The following is a 14940-nucleotide window of genomic DNA, read 5'->3' as shown; positions in this document are numbered from 1 at the left end:
TCTCCTTGCAAGTCATTGATGTGTGTAGTAATTCATGGTAGCGTTCAACATGCATGTACTTTTTTTATACTTCAGAACTTTGCAAACTGTTTCTCGTAAAAAGTCTAGTTCTTGTAAATTTCCTCTGCAGAAACTCTGAATATGCTTCAATAACATGAATATCATCAAAGATATTGCAACATCTACTCCAATTCTAAAAAACGACTCCAATCAAACTCAGTGTACTCAAAATGCAAATGATTGTTTTAGTTAAGTAGACTGACCAACACATTGCATTTCAATTGTCTTTGTTGATGCATGTCTCTTTTAGCGTTACAGAAAAAGAGAACAAATTTCAGATTAGAAATGTCATTCATCCTCCCCTCACTGTTCCAGTAAACAGAATCCTACACACTTGAACTCCTACAAGTGACCCAGACAGAATCTTTCCTTTTGATATCAAAAAAACAAGTCATGAAAATATTAATTAGGAGATTGCTAGTTGATCCAATAACAAATTCTATTAGCAGACAGCAAGTAAAATTACTTGTGAGATCTTAGGGGTGAAAAGGTTAACACCGTCACTAAAAACATTCTCTGATAATAAACACAATCACACATTTTCTTTCAGAAGTTTAATTTGCTATGTTCAATTTTCACTGAATATTTTTTACACAGACTCCTGCACAGGTGGCTCGAAGCTGTCGCGCTCAATCTTGGTGCCACTCTCATCTGTGGTGCTGTGGCTTGCTCCCTCGCCGTGCATCTCCATTAACTTGCCAACTGAAAGGAAAAAAGTATAGGACATGTTTCATCTTAAACCATTACCACCAAATAAGACCAGTTGTCTTTTCTTTCCACTTGTTGTGAGATGTTGTTGCACTGAAAGTTAAAACTAGAGTGACCTGTACTGTACAATGTGCACATCCTGTTGTTGCAAGTTGAAAATTTTTTTCCGCAAAGTACATCATCTAGCATTTACTTTTGACATTACAAACTATAAAGAGCTGTAATGTTGAGCAATAACTGCCACAAGCAACATCCAGTTTTACTTGACGTGAAGTAAATCATGGTTCTTGTTACTAACAATACCAGAAGATCTCCTGTTTTTATTTCTCAATGCAGCTACTAATGGAAGGCCTTCATCAAAATACAGACTCCACTACTATAAAATTCAGTTCATCAATTCAGCCAATACTTGATATACAGGTTTTTTTCCAGGGGGTTTTCTCTACAACTACAGCTGACCATGCAAGAGATGAAGTGGTGCATGTTAACCCCTTATCTCCCAGAAGTGATCAACATGAAACTTCTCCCTATAATATCTTTACATAATCCAACAAACAGGTAATGAGAATATTCAAACTTATCAGATAGAAGTTGTTATCTTGATCTAACACCAAATTCTTGTAACTAATTTACTATTAAATGTGTAACATCTAAAGGGGAGTAATAACAATCAGATCTTGGGAGTTAAAATCCCTTTACATTGTCTTGTGTCTTAGTTACCCAGGTTTTAGTGGATGCAGTGTTAAAAGTTAACATACATCATACTGTTTTAATGCTCCTTGTAAAGTAATAGAGAGCAAACTTACGATCAAATTTGGGTTTCTTGAGAACCTTAACCTTTCTGATGAATACATCGTGGAGAGGATAGATGGACTGACATGCCTTCTCTATGTCTCGGCCAAATGCATCTGGGATTCTGCAAATGGAAACAACAATTCAATAAGATTCTGTAAACACTGGCTCCACCTTTGTCCCAAAACTTGCATACTCTCCAAGAATATCTGAGAGATGCACTGTGAATTTCCATACACTAACACAATAAACAATCAATTAAAATTGAATTTTATTTTAGAAAACCATTAGACAACACACAGGATGTTGGGGGAACTCTCTAAAAGTTTGTAAACCACTTGCTTCTGAGCACATGATTTATAAACTTTTCTCATGTTCTCTTAATTACACTCCACTTTCACCACAGGCAATTTTAGCAGTGTTACATAACTTACAATTTGTTAACTGCATCCTTGAGGTCACCAGTGCTCACATCACGAGTAATGATGTCCACCATCTTCTTGCGAATGGCTTTCACTTGTGAATGCTTGGCATAGGCTGTCTTCTTGATTTGGTTGGCTCGCTTTTTTGTGAAACCAATGCAAAACAACCTCAACAGGTAACCATCAGTGGTTTTCACATCAACAGCTGCCTCAATCAGGGTCTATAAAACAGACAGAAAAATGACGGATTAAGAATACAGATCAAGCTTGATACCAGACACTTTTTTTCAGCTACTCTTTCCAATACTCCTCCTCCTTCATGGAAAAATCTCAAACTCTTAACAGTATGAGACATAATTCAACCTTTAACCCCTTAGAGTAACCAGCATCTACTTTCTCCTTACAATATCACCCCTAAATAAAGTATTAAGATCACCAGAATAAAGGAAATAATCACCAACTAAAGAAACTCTTGATTGTTTGACAAATTCACTTTGTCAGCACTTCAAGAAATGTACAGAGAACAGTGTGGAGAATAAACATACTGATGTTACAGTGTAAACTGTACCAAGGAAATATATTTTTTGCTGGTGAAGCTAGTGGGGATGACAATGATAATGTGCGACCCCAAATTCAAATTACTGCCTGGAAAAATGACCTGCTTACTAACAAATGTCAAGTGCACTCTTGCTCCTCATAATTTAAACACTCAACTGAAAATCATGACCACAATACTGACCTGCCATTTCTTAACCAGTGACCTGAGCTTGTCTGTTGTCATGTCCATGCCATGAAAGTTTGTGAGGCAGTTCTTACCCTGGACATCCTCAACAATAAGCTTGAACTTCCTGAAAGCAACCTCGTCATTTTGGAGGTCAGCCAATGATGCTTCAAACACACGTCCCTTAAGACCATCAGAAGCAATTTCTGTACAAAAAGAAATAACAGAATTTTTGTGAATGAAGGGTAGTCATAATTAGTATATTTTGTGAACCTAGAGATATATAAAATAAAATACTACCCTTGTTTTCTTAGTCAGTGCTGTAATTTCTCAAACCTCCTTTTTTCACTTGGATTTCTGGCCCACTAGTTTTGCCCTTGAGTCAAAAATCCAAGAGGAAAAAACTTGGAATGCAGCTTACAGTACAGACCTTGAACTGGGTTGGTGAGAAGCAAGTACCTTGGAAAGTAAAGGGGATAAGTTTCTAAAGGAACTATGGTGCTGCATCAGTGGAGAGTATAAAAGACAATTTAATTTTATCTGCAGAGTTGCTCGCATAAATTGCCCACTGCAAATATTTTCTACAGCTGATATTTCCAGCATTAGCCCTTTTTCAGAGCAGGTGGCTTGGAAAAGTCCTTTTTGGAGTCCATGCCTTTATAAGGCGATATTATGGTCTCATGTTTGTGAGTAGTACAGTACAGTTTTCGACATTGCTTAAAAGGCAAGGTAAAGTTAGGAAAATTATCAACTTTGAGATACTGTTTATACGTTCAGCTAAATTCTAACGAACGAACACCAAAGACATGCATTCCTGTCATTCCTGTCGAATCTTACGAAAGGAAAAGGTAGGAGACTAGGATTACATGTCGAAAGTGGACAACTTGTGTGAGTTACAGAATACCGAATTGATTTACACAAAATTGAATTTGGCCCATCTCAGGCATAGCGCTTTAAACAAAGTGACTTACTGGTTCCAGTAGTCCTGGTCACCATGGTTTTGCCGATCTGTCGGATGGTGAACATTGACGGAGCCTTGACATCGTACCAATCTTTTTTGGTGAAGGGATCAACGCTAATAAAAACAAAAAAAAGCTATTAACCATCGCATAATTTCTACAGAACCACACCTGAGAGCCACCTCCATGTAAAGCATTCATCGGAATGTTAAATTTCCACGACACTTTAAAAACTTTAAAATGTCAAACATCCAACTAAAAGTATCCATTCGCAGAATTGAAATAAAAACACAAAGTATGCATCCGCTCGAATCCTTGACCAATTCTCGCCATCCACGACATCTACTTTCATAGAGTGAGTCTTACATGAAAGAAAAACAGTTCCATGGAAATATGTTTTAATTATAACACTCACATCTTCTTTTTTAGTCCCTTTTTTCCTTTGGTCAGTCTCTTATTTTTTCCCACCGCCATGATGGATCGTGGATCGAGCTGAAGAGGTCGACTATAGCCTCACTCCGGTGTAAGTCAATTTGGATTCACGCTGACCATAAGAATTGTTTTTCAATCATGGCGGAAGTGCATGGCCATATACAAATCTGGCAAATTACAGCTTAAGATGACAGAAATGCAAGACTCTTTCGAGATTTTGGAGTGGGAAAGCACATCAAAGGAACAGGATTCTCTCATTCATCATTTGTTCGGGGATATATCCTCAAAAAATGGCAAATATTCTTCTTCTCTTGCGAGCAATGGATCACTCAAGAATGGTGTGGGTGCTTCAGAGAGTAAGAAACGAAAAGCTACTGAAAGCAACTATAAAACGGGACAGTTAAAAAAGAAAAGAAAGAAGAAGAAGAGAGATAATAATAAATTTAAGACAGAGCAAAGGTTAGGTTCAGAGTGTCCAGAAAACGAAAGAGGTGATGCCAATGCCATGAAAGAGCAAGATCTCGAGGTTGATAAAGCGACTTCAAAATATACGGGACCCGTGGAAAAGGCTCTAGAACAAGAACGCAGTAAGAAATTAAATCGCCACAAGAGCAGGAAAGAAAAGAAGGACATATTGATGAGTCAAAGTGACGAGGAAGATAGCAATGAGCACAAGAAGAAGGATCAAATAAAGGGTGTTAGTGACAATCGATGTCATAAAAGTACTGATCCCACTTGTCAGGCTTGTACAGATAATGAAGGGATCGCTTCAGATCTTGAAACCACAGCAGGGGTAAATCAGTCTAGAATTAATAAAGCCAAGACAAAGAGGCGAAGAGAGAAAAATAAAGGGGATGATAATGGTCATGTAGACAATTCTACAATTATAACGAATTCAGAGCAAACTGCTCCAGAGGCAAATCAAAAACAAAGAAGAAAGAAGAAAAAACAAGACAGGGAACAAGACCTCCATAGCCCTTATGAAGAATCAGTAGCAGGAAAGAACTTTGAAAACCTCCAGGTCACAAGTGAAAACATTCATCCTCGCTCTGCTCTTCAATGTAAGTCAAGTCTTCATGAAAAGATGACTAAGCAATTGGAATCTTCTCGATTCAGATGGATAAATGAACAACTCTACACTACAACAGGGAAGGAGGCAGCTGAAATGTTCTCTGAAGATCCAAACCTGTTTGATATTTATCACAAAGGTTTCAACAATCAAGTCAGATTATGGCCAGTTAATCCTGTTGACAAAATCATAGAATGGTTGAAGAAAAGGTATTGAATACAATGAACTGTGATTTACAGTAGCCGGTGATATTTGATTTTTTTTTATAATACTGTACAATTTTCCTTGGCTTGGTCACTGTGGAAACTAGAATGACTAGTATCTATTTTTGCCTTTTTATTATGAATCAAACATTTAGGCCATGTAGCTCCTCTTTACAATACATATACATTATGCAAGGTTATCAGCTTGAGGTTGTTGTTTTGATCTAATGCCAATATCTCTAAACCTATTTACTAGAAAATATTTTGGAGAAGAAAAGGAGAATTTCTTATTAGATCTTACAGGCTTAAGTGTGAACACTGAGTTTATTTCACACAAAGGTTGTCCTTTTGGCTTGTGTTTCTTCCCAAACAATGCTGATGGTATCTGCTTATTTACATTTGTAGTTATAATATTTACTTACTCGTCAGTGTTATCTATTTGTAGACCAATATCCAATGTGGTTGCAGATTTTGGTTGTGGAGAAGCAGCAATTGCCCAGAGTGTTCCAAACAAAGTACATTCATTTGATCTTGTGGCCAAAAATAAGTTTGTAACAGCATGCGATATGGCAAAGGTTTGTGTCAATCACAAGTCATTCAGGTTTATGATTTATTGTTTCTGCCGAGACTTAACTCTGATTCATCTGTGGTGGCTTTAAACTCATGTCTCCTGCATTTCAGGTCCCCTTAAGCCCTGCAAGTGTCGATGTTGCTGTCTTCTGTCTTTCATTAATGGGAACCAACCTTGTCGATTTCTTGACAGAAGCCCACAGAGTCCTAAAACTGGGGTACAGACTCAGTCATTACCTCTTTTTTTTAATTTGATTGTATTTATATGTACCACAGGTAACACTAAGTAATATATTGTAACTTTAAAAGAGATGACTTCTATATCATGATAATTTTGAGTGCTGCAGTCACAAGGAACTTTTTCCTATTTTCAAAAGCAAGAATTTTATAAGGTCTACATATTTTTAATAATTTAGGTTTTAGTATCATTTTATAAAATAGGTTGAAGTCTTCATCACAGAGTTGACTACAGCTTGGACTGCCCAATTATTGTGCATAGGATCAGGGCATCTAGGAGTTTCATATTGCCCTAAAAATCAGATTACTGTATTTTTAATCTATAACCTTAGTACAACCTTATTACATGCCTTATGATACAATAGTTTGTATAATTTGTATTGTAGAGGTATTCTGAAAGTGGCAGAGGTGACAAGTCGTATCAATGACACAGCAGAGTTTGTCAGGTCTCTACTTAGACTTGGATTTAAACTGGAGAATGAGGTGTGATATTCACTATGGTTTTATGTTTTTCAGTCGGCAGTAAAATTATTCTTTGGTATGATTTTTTTTTTTAAACAGGTTATTATGATGGCAGTACACCCCAGTTGGTTGAAGATTTTTCAATACTTTTTCTCTCATTATATTTTCTTTTTATGTTCCTAAATGAAAAGGAGGCAAAAATGCAGAAAAAGATTATTTAAAACCAAATCTTGAGTAACTACACTAAAGATCATTACTATTACTGTTGCTATTATATATTACTATCATTGTTATTATTATCATTATTATTAGCTTTAGGCTCAGATAATTTTGATAATTAACCTCCTGCATTTATGTTGGAGATAAGTCATCAAGATTCTCAAAATCCAAGGGTAATATTTGTTAAAAACCAGGATTTGGACAGTTACCCAGCATTGATAAGCCATTCCCAACAGTTTCTGCGAAGTCTATTCCAATCCCTGGTGATCTAAGGTTGGGTGGTGTTATCGTTGTTGTTGTAACACTGTCTGATTACACTGACCTCTCCCAGTCTCTTCTCTGCGAAAGCTTTTGGTTTTTGGTTTGAGAGCAAAATGAAGAACTGGTTGTAGGTTATGATATACTTGTCATGAATGATCACTGCCATGCATGTTTCTGTAATAACAATTTATTTTATCTCCTAGGACTCTACCAACAAGATGTTCATTCTGTTTGATTTTGTGAAGGTTCAGAACAGCAAAATGTCAGTTTCATCCGGCAAACTGGAGGGCTTAAAACTTAAGCCATGTATTTACAAAAAAAGATGATACTACAAATTTATAACAAAGACAGTTCCTTGTAGAAACATTGAGGTCTCAATACCTCATCTCAATCAGATCTCTACCAGATAATCTGAATGATGAAAACAGGGACTTCCCTATTTCAAAAAATACTGTTTTCTGTGAACTATTTTTTTTTAACCAGTGAAAGAATGAGAAATAAAAAAATGGAAGTAATCTGTTTTGAACACTTCCAGAATTACCAGTATTTAAAGCAGTCTCATCTATGAAAAACACTCATGATTCAAGTTGTTTCCTTGGCATTGGTATTTTTAAAATTAGTTGGATTTTTCACAGTTCACTACAGAGTAAATATTTTACAGTGATTTCCAAGGATGAACCTAGTACATTGTGGCTTAAGGAACTGGGGAAAGTCATGGATTCAAAGATTCCTGTGTCTTAATTTGTGGTTACTAATTTTCTCGTGAAGCAAAATGTATTTTAATAAAAGCAGCATGAGGGTGCCTTTTAAAAGTAATTGTTTGAAAATGCCTCACATTCAGAGACTTTTTGTTGTGGATGATTTTCCAACATTCTTATCAGTTGTTCACACAGTGCTGTAAGAAGGGGGACAATGACAATTTCCTGATCATTGCGAGGTTCTCGTTGTACATCTGCTGGTTAAACTCAAAGTAGCTATACTTCCTAGTAAGGTTCAGCTTACAACAAAGTGTGCAAACACTTAGAATAATAAAAAAATTTACAATTTTCTCAACTGTGATTGGTTTTAAAAAAAAGCCCTATTTTCCAGTAATTCACTTGCCAAGTTGTTATTGGACAGTTTTTTTATCAGAAAGTGTGTTACCAGACAGTTCAATAAGCCAATCACATTCAAAGTTGTGGTTTTAGATCAAACAATCACATTCATTTTGACTGTAGTCTATTTGAGAGGGACATTAAACAAGTTATTCCTCCCCTGTCAGTCATTTACAGCAAATTTTCTCTTTCATAACTTGGCTCTTGTGATCATACTCATGATAAACAAATCAGACTCCCACTGCACAGGAAGTGGACTTCACTCAGTCCTATTATCATTACCTGTCAGTAGAGAAAGGGTTGTAAAGGTGCTGGCCTAAGGTTTGCCTGTTGGACTTCCGTGTCTGGTTCAAGGTCTAACTGTATGCATGTTGTGGTTTTAGTGGTCACATGTATGTCAGACATTACTCCTGCGCTCAGGATGTACATGAGTCATGTTAATCCTATGAAATTCTGACAGCGTTGGGGGAGGTGGGGGGAATGTAGTCTGTAATGGACTTCCATCTTCTAGTGTCCAGGAGAAGCAACCATGCATCTGGTTGGTTAATGCCAAAGAAACAGGGATAAATGTGAGCAGTTAAGCAATTCAGTCTAATATGAATACCCAGTAACAGAGGAGGGGCTCACAGCTTGATAAAGTACTCTGTATAAAGAACAAAGGGCAACAGCCCATCAGTAACCATTTACACCCAAACATTTGCATGCAAGTTCTCTTAACTATTCTGTATACATTTCCTTAAAATTTCAATTAGCCATTTACACCCTAACATCAGTAAGAATGTTCTTCATACTGTTCTCTCTCTGTTTCCTGAGGTGCTGACAAGGAGAATTTGTTAAACAATTGAGAGTTCTTAAAGTTGGTGATCATTTCCTTTATTCTCATGAACTTAAACCTTTAGGTCCTAGAGTGACCAAGAGAGAATTTCTCCTTACTATATCTATACAATCTCATGCAGACAAGTAATGAGAATAAAGAAAAATATCAATCATGGGATTACTAATTGATCCAATACCAAATTCTCCAAACTAACATAATGAGAATCATTTGGCAGACAGTAAGGAGAATTACTATCGAGATCTTGGGAGTTAAAGGATTAAAGAATGATTTGGGGAAAACAGTGAAGGGAGAAATTAGATGCTAGTCACTTTTAGTAGTCAAAGGGTTACGAGCTTCTCGAGTTCACAATCATTTGCTTTATTCTCACAACTTTACTATAGGTTTGATCCAGCAGTGATACTATTGGGAAAAATTAGATCATGGCTGTGGTCTAGCAGCACCTGGTGGCACCTTGTGCCTAACTTTTGCTTATGGGCGACTTAGAAATTTTAGTTTTTCCATAAAAAGCATATGCTGGGCACCCTGAATTTCACAATTTCAGAACTCTGGGCTCCCTTCAATTTTTCTTAGAGCACAACCTTGTAGATGCTCATCACCTTAAGAGGTGATGGAATTGTTTACAGTTGAAAACCTTAATGAAATTAACTCTTGTTAGAACTCATCACAAAATACAGATGCAGTTTCAAAAATGATTTTTATTTACCAAAAATCTTAATCCAAAAACTTTGATTAACAGTGTTCACATACAAAACCTGAATTCTTGGATTGCAATTTTTTTAGCACAAACGTGACATGATACAAAGTGATATATCTAAAAAGCCCTGTCTTTCAATGTTTGTTTCAGTTCCCTAGCATCTCAATGTTGTGATAACTTTATATGACTTTTTTCTACCTCTTCTGAAATTTCATTGATTGCTTAGAGCAGCCTTGACCAAATCAGGGAAGTTTGGACTACCTGAGCCTGTCACAGGATCCCAACCAGCAGCAGCATAGAATCCTGTATCTCCCTCAAGACAACCATCATTATAACCCGTTGTAACATCATACATTGCCGCTGCATTTTGATACAGGAAAGGATTCAAAAATCCTAGGGAAGATTTGCCTTGTTGAAAACGTGCATCATTCACCAATGAAATGATACCAGCCACGGTTGGTGTTGAAGCTGATGTTCCCATGACCCCTGGAACAGGAATCCTATTATTGACGATCCAAAAGTGATTGCATATGGCTGCAATGTCAGGAAAACCACGCCCTGCTTGATTAAAGTATGATGCCGCAGGTATGTGTGGTCCTGTCTTCAGGTAATTCTCAACAACATCAGTTTGGTAAGAAGGACGATCGAATACATTGCTGAATCCTCCACCGCTTATGTCATAGGCATATTCATCAGACACTGTGAAAGGATCATTAAATGCTGTTCCACCAACTGTAGTAACATAAGGGGATGATGATGGAAACATGGGGCGAAACTTCTTCTTTTTACAGCCAGCACCATTGTCTCCACTGGCAAAGAGGAAGGTGAGTCCTCGAACACCAGCCTTTTGGAACTCTACATTGATTCTGTTCATGTAGGTGACATCCAGTGTGTCTTCATTATCACTGTAGCTGACGCTGTGCACCCACGGTACATCTGTGCGATTACTGATGTCAATGAGCCATTCCAGGAAGGGCTCTTGTGACTCATGACGCCCACCAGTGCTCCAGAACCACGTAGGTACCATTGCACCCAGACTCATGATGTACTGGGTATCCAGGCTAGCTTCAATGCCAGAGCGACCACTATCGGGCCCAATAACTTTGGCCATTTCTTCCAGATGCTTGAAGGAACCTCCCCACAAGGCTAAGAATTCCTTTAGATCAGAAGGACTGTAGTACTGTTCCAGAAATTGTGCCACAGATTGTAAGTTTTTGGGATGCGTGCCAACGACATCAGAAACATTATAACGCTCTCGTAAAACACTCGGGTAAACACCGATGTGTACTTGGCCCCTAACTGATGGTTTTTTCTCAATCTCGAAGAGCGCGTACTCATTAACTTTGGGGGAGGACGGGCCATTCACCGCTGGGAAATGAAGTACCCCACCCACGAAATCCAAATGAGGAGACACTGTCTTCGGAACACTGTATAGATGGGTCGAGCGAATCACGGGCCGTGTGAGCTTTGTATGTCTAAAGCGGTGAAACTTCGCCCCAACAAGAAGTGCCTCTGCTGCTGCACAAGACATTCGGCAGGTCAAAAAATCTCCGGTAAGAATTGTCGTGCAGTCGCTCTGCTGAATGCCATACCTTCTTAGCCATAAGTTGATTGTAGAAGTAGTCGCTTCAGAAGGTGATACAAGCTGCGTCAGGTTGGATAACGACAAGTGTTTGCCATATTCCGACGACTTGGGATCGGAGACCTGCCAGAAATGTCGCTCGAGCGATTCTAAATTTCTCTGCTTGAGAGCGAAGGTGAGAAAAACATCTTCCGACGGGGAGAGTCTTTCCGCTTTTTCCCAACCCTCCGCTCGCCAAGCTTCCAAATCGTGGCTGCTTTCAAGGAACACGAGTTCCTGCGGTTTAGCGGTGCAAAGGCCGGTGCAGGCGAGAAAAAACGCCGCACAAATGAGGCGTCCGACCTCCATGTTCCCCCACTGCAGCTGAATGCCGATCCCGTGAAAGTCATGTGACGTTTGTTTGGTTTCCGGTTAAAAACCGGAAACAATGTGGGAAGTCCTTTAGGAAAACAAGGACAGATTGTTGTTGCATTATTCATGACCAGCGGTTTTCATTCAATTGCTCTAAGTAACCAATCATTATTCACTCATCGCCTGCGTGGAGGGAGGTGGAGGATTTTTGAGATCACATGGTTTTCAGGGAGAGAGAGAGAGAGGGGGGGATCAATCGTCGCCGACATAGACACGGGAGACTATAAAAAATTGACTGCTGAGGGGGGTGGGGGGGGGAGGAGGATGGGAATAAAACAGAGCCTTAGGAAGTTAGGAGGGGATCGGGTGAACGTTACCTTTACACAACAAAATCCTCCACTCCCTCCCCTTTAGTGAAAGATAATTACCATTCCTTATTTCATAATTCATCATGCATCAGATAATTCTTTTTTTGCTCCGTAATTTTTTAGTTTTCTGTTGAAATTTTTGCCAAAGTCATTCAATTCGCTTTTAATAAAAGGATATGAATGCTTAAAGGGCATGTAAACCCAAAAATACATGTTTTTCTTATACTATGTAAAAAGTGGCGTAGAAAACGAATTTGAAATTAGTTTTGTCCAATTCGACTTATTTTAGGAGAAAATCGGCATTATCAACTGAAATTCCATTTCCGGTAAAAACAATAGCGAGAAGTCGTGACGTAAGCGGTGAACCAAAATATTGCGCAACACATATTCCCCAGTAGAACTGGTGTGGGAGTTCGTGTAAGTAGCGGTAGTTCGGAAGATGTTTTTTCAGAAGGTAGCGACTCGAATGCCTTAAGCTTAGTACATGACAGCGCTGAGGATAATCCAGAATCTTTAGGAGAGTCTGGGCCACGTCCTTGACAATATGAGCCGCGTAGGGTTCACCGAAGCGATCCGCACGAAGACAGTACAAAACATGTCGACAGCGATGCGACAGTCTCGGAAACTCAGACTGGTATTTAATTTACTTTGTGATTTATTTGTATTTAACATGAAAATGCAATACAGCGAGGGTACAATCTAAAGGAATGCAACAGAATTTTTTTAAACTTGAGCTTCTGAGAGTGTTTTATATAAAATTATCAAAGGTGCGAGTGTGGAACTTGTCAACCAATGCCGAAAACTCATGAAAGTGTTTGTTGTACGGAAATCGGGCAATTGTGGCAAAATGGCCTGAAACCCAGATAAGTTGTATCACTGAGCATCCAGGTTTTCAGTCAATTTGCCTCGATTTCTGGGTGCTGGAGACGGAAAAGTACGCTTACAGGCAGCAGTAAAGCACAGATAATCACACCAGAAACGACTAAGCTAAATATTTTCTGTTTCATCTGTTTTGTTACATTTTGAGATCGATTTACTTGAGTTGTTTCTGCCATTGATTTAATAATACAATACTAGAGCTAGTTGTTTTTCGCTTCTTTCCTGGCAGGAAATTTCGCTAAATTGCCTACAGATAGCTTGTTCGTTGGTGTTGGGGATATCTCAGCAAACACTTTAGGGTCGCTGTGCTATCTTGTGCGGTAAACAATATCCTTCATCTCAGAAGCATTTCCATCGATAAAACAAGTTGTATCATGTGCATTTCCTTGTGTGGCCTTCATAATTATCCAACCCTGTTTGTGTTTGCTTCGATTTGCATTATTGAAAAGATAGTTTTGCAAGCTGAAATCAGGATCTTTCAAGTTGTACTCAAAATGATGAATATTGTCCTACTGACCTTTGAATGTATTTTCACTGCTGTGAAAACCGTGACACAAATTCTTCTGCTGTTTCTCTGCAGGGTTTCTCAAAGGAAGCACTAAGTGGGGCTGGCATGGATTTTCTTATAGAACATAAGGGTTGATTATGGGATCCTGTATAGAATTCTTTGTATAGAACCGACAAAATTCCAGATCACGTTATAACACACTGATATCAACGAATTCTCTTTCTTTGATACGTGTTTCGACAGGCAAAGGTTCAGACATGTCAGTGTCTTTTACGGGCTCAGCGCTGGCTCCCAAACAACTGACTTCCCCATAATCTTTCATTAAATGAGAAAAAAGATGTTTTTAGAGAACCAATAAAGCTATTGTTGTTTAATTAACGAAACGTTCTCATGTAAATCGATTTTGTACTTTCTCTGTTGACCTCTAACTTTTGAAGAGCTCAACTTCTTTCTCAGTTTGGTCAGCCACTTCCGAATCCTCGTCGTCTGCCGACTGTATGGGTCGTTTTTCGTCTTCCGAATAATTTGCTTCTGGTGAGGCCTGAATCGTCGGTACAGCACCAGGAATAAAAATGACCGCTACAAACAACAGAACGTTCGAACGGCTCGACGAAATCGGCTATTTTCACTTGAACAAATTTCACAAATTGTCGCTTCAAATTTGCGTCATTTGGAAATATTTGCATTGTATGCCCAGTTTTGTTTGAATCAGTACAAAACTGGACGGCTCAACGCTTCACCATTACGAAAAAATTGATTATATTGAAGCAAACTGTACGTAAAAAAATCATGACGAGACCAGCAAACAACGGCTGTAGAAAAGACTCCTTCGTGCCTCACGCGATTATAAAACGAGACTTTGGAGGATCCACCCGTGACGTCACAGGAAAGATGGCGCCATTCAAGATGGCGAATGTTTCGAATTTGGAAGAGCTTTTACAAAGTGAAAATGGACTTTTGAGAAAAAACGAATGGTACCTTTGGTGTACTTGATATATTTACAAAACATCCATGTGAAAAGAAAATGAACGTTTTTTGGGTTTACATGCCCTTTAAGAACTTCTTACTTACCGAGACATTACTGACTATGGAAAAATCGTTCTTCTTGCCGTTTGCTTACAGCCGTTTGTAAATAAAGTTAAAATATTTCCTTGAGCTATGTGCAGGACACTTTTTGTTGTATTTCTGCTTGGGTGATTGAGGGGTTGTAGGATCTTATAGGAAAAGAGACAAAAATCAGAATTAATTTTCACCATTTGCCGCAAAACCCGTTATCTAGTATGTGGAACTCAGCAACGATATGGATTGGAAGGAGGAGGGGGTCCAGAAAATTTTGGAAGGAGGTCCAAACTTTCAATCTGAAGACAGAGAAAACCTTTAATTGTTTTTTTCGTAATGGCCCAAATAAGCCAAGACATATTGCAAGATAATTGAATAACAAATACTTCATATAGAGTAGGAATACGCCATCCTATCATGGTGAGAATTTTGGAATTTGTATAAGCAGTAAA

The 14940-nt window shown here is 38.4% G+C and overlaps 3 protein-coding genes and 1 long non-coding RNA gene across 4 annotated transcripts; 2 read left to right on the top strand and 2 right to left on the bottom strand.

The window, feature by feature from the left end:
- Positions 1 to 599: 599 nt before the first annotated feature.
- Positions 600 to 4162, bottom strand: LOC113678092 (small ribosomal subunit protein eS1). The gene is made up of 6 exons (XM_027194959.2): positions 4078 to 4162; positions 3675 to 3778; positions 2722 to 2909; positions 1995 to 2203; positions 1575 to 1684; positions 600 to 762 (listed from the first exon to the last, which is right to left on the bottom strand). Exons 1-6 carry the CDS (start codon positions 4134 to 4136, stop codon positions 650 to 652), a joined length of 783 nt encoding a protein of 260 aa, XP_027050760.1. The 5' UTR covers positions 4137 to 4162; the 3' UTR covers positions 600 to 649.
- LOC113678091 (uncharacterized) lies at positions 4135 to 8163 on the top strand. Its single transcript, XM_027194958.2, has 5 exons — positions 4135 to 5372; positions 5812 to 5941; positions 6048 to 6154; positions 6560 to 6656; positions 7319 to 8163. Exons 1-5 carry the CDS (start codon positions 4246 to 4248, stop codon positions 7439 to 7441), a joined length of 1584 nt encoding a protein of 527 aa, XP_027050759.2. The 5' UTR covers positions 4135 to 4245; the 3' UTR covers positions 7442 to 8163.
- A 1559-nt stretch (positions 8164 to 9722) lies between these two features.
- Positions 9723 to 11695, bottom strand: LOC113678143 (tripeptidyl-peptidase 1). Its single transcript, XM_027195018.2, has one exon. The coding sequence runs from the start codon at positions 11669 to 11671 to the stop codon at positions 9953 to 9955; it is 1719 nt and encodes a 572-aa protein (XP_027050819.2). The 5' UTR covers positions 11672 to 11695; the 3' UTR covers positions 9723 to 9952.
- Positions 11696 to 12435: 740 nt separating this feature from the next.
- On the top strand, positions 12436 to 13807 carry LOC149035041 (uncharacterized). The gene is made up of 3 exons (XR_016182192.1): positions 12436 to 12676; positions 13151 to 13241; positions 13502 to 13807. It is a non-coding gene; the product is annotated as an uncharacterized LOC149035041 (long non-coding RNA).
- Positions 13808 to 14940: the final 1133 nt, after the last annotated feature.

This window comes from Pocillopora damicornis, chromosome 13, assembly GCF_964200805.1.
Source record: "Pocillopora damicornis chromosome 13, jaPocDami1.2, whole genome shotgun sequence".
Classification (NCBI taxonomy): Eukaryota; Metazoa; Cnidaria; class Anthozoa; order Scleractinia; family Pocilloporidae; genus Pocillopora; species Pocillopora damicornis.
The sequence above is the reverse complement of the archived record's forward strand: the minus strand, read 5'-3'. Positions and strand labels throughout refer to the sequence as shown.